The sequence below is a fragment of the Trichechus manatus genome, unplaced genomic scaffold (genome assembly GCF_000243295.1).
Source record: "Trichechus manatus latirostris isolate Lorelei unplaced genomic scaffold, TriManLat1.0 scaffold00398, whole genome shotgun sequence".
In the NCBI taxonomy this organism is placed as follows: domain Eukaryota; kingdom Metazoa; phylum Chordata; class Mammalia; order Sirenia; family Trichechidae; genus Trichechus; species Trichechus manatus.
The window spans coordinates 355,690-356,906 of record NW_004444334.1 but is presented as its reverse complement, the minus strand read 5'-3'; the positions used below and the strand labels follow the sequence as shown (position 1 = coordinate 356,906).

General features: G+C 48.0%; 1 protein-coding gene across 1 annotated transcript in view; it reads left to right on the top strand.

Moving 5' to 3' along the window:
- Nucleotides 1–398: 398 nt before the first annotated feature.
- The window catches only part of LOC101357446 (T-cell surface glycoprotein CD1b-like), a gene marked incomplete at its 5' end in the record, with an annotated part of 2,485 nt that continues 1,666 nt past the window's right edge, over nucleotides 399–1,217 (top strand). Inside the window, 2 exon segments of the mRNA XM_023725784.1 lie at nucleotides 399–768; nucleotides 988–1,215. Coding sequence (XP_023581552.1) covers nucleotides 399–768; nucleotides 988–1,215 — 598 coding nt within the window.

Genomic DNA, 1,217 nt, shown 5'->3' with positions numbered 1-1,217 from the left:
CAACTTCACACAGTACTTCAGATTCTTGCCACCTCCTGATCTCTTCTATGATAGATCAAGGCTCATCCTTTCTAACCATCCCCTGCTTTGTCTAGTGTCAAACCCACTTCTCAACTCTCAAACTTTCCCTACCCTGTGCCTTACTGTCTTAGTGTGACGACCTCCTCCAGTACATCTCTCCTACTGTCTCCTCTCCTTGCCCTCCTCTCAGTATAATCCTCTCATTCATCCTGACTCCCTCACACCAATCCGTGCCACTCTGCACCTATGTTATCCACCATATATCTATACAGCAATCCCCACTTCCCATTGATGACATGCATACTGCTCCCCAATGCTCTTCTCTCTGAAACTCTAAATGCTGTAATTGATTTTTGACTTATCATTTAACATCCCAGATATTTCTCTCCACCAGAAATCCTAGGTCTATTCCTTATCCCTTCCTTTTTTATTTACTGTTTAATAACTTTCTGTTTTCCTTCTATCTAGATCCATTTGAGGTCCAGGGCAGAGCAGGTTGTGATCTGAACCCTGGGAGGCTCCAGTAAATTACACTGAGGGGAGATTTAGGAGGACTGGATTTCCTGAGCATCCAGAATCATTCATGTGCACCTGCCCCAGAGGACAGCAGGAGAGCAGAGCAGTTTTGTACACTACTTGGTCAGTACCAAGAGATCTGTAATACCGTGGAGAATCTCCTCTATAAAGCCTGCCCCCAATTTCTCTTGAGTGTTCTCATTGCAGGAAAGGTGGATCTGCAGAGGCAAAGTTCATCCCACTCTCTCCCCAAAGTGTTTCTATGTCACTGCTAACTCTCTCTTTTAAACTTCTGGACAGGAGTAGAAAGTTATCCAAGAGGGAGAGGAGCTTAGTGGATAAAATATTTGGTTCCCAAAGGAATGAAAGGGGTCACAGTCCAAAACTGTGGGGGTCTGAGTCTCTATGTTCTGGACAGGAGTCCTAATCTGAACACTCTCCCTGCTCCAGAAAAGCCTGATCCCCGGCTGTCCAGTGGCCTCTCTCCTGGTCCTGGCCGTCTGCTGCTGGTGTGCTATGTCTCAGGATTCTACCCAAAGCCTGTGTGGATGATGTGGACGCGGAGGGAGCAGGAGCAGCTGGACACTTGGCGAGGTGATGTCCTGCCCAATGCTGATGGGAGCTGGTATCTCCGAGTAACCCTGGATGTGGCAACTGGGGAGGCGGCTGGCCTGTCTTGC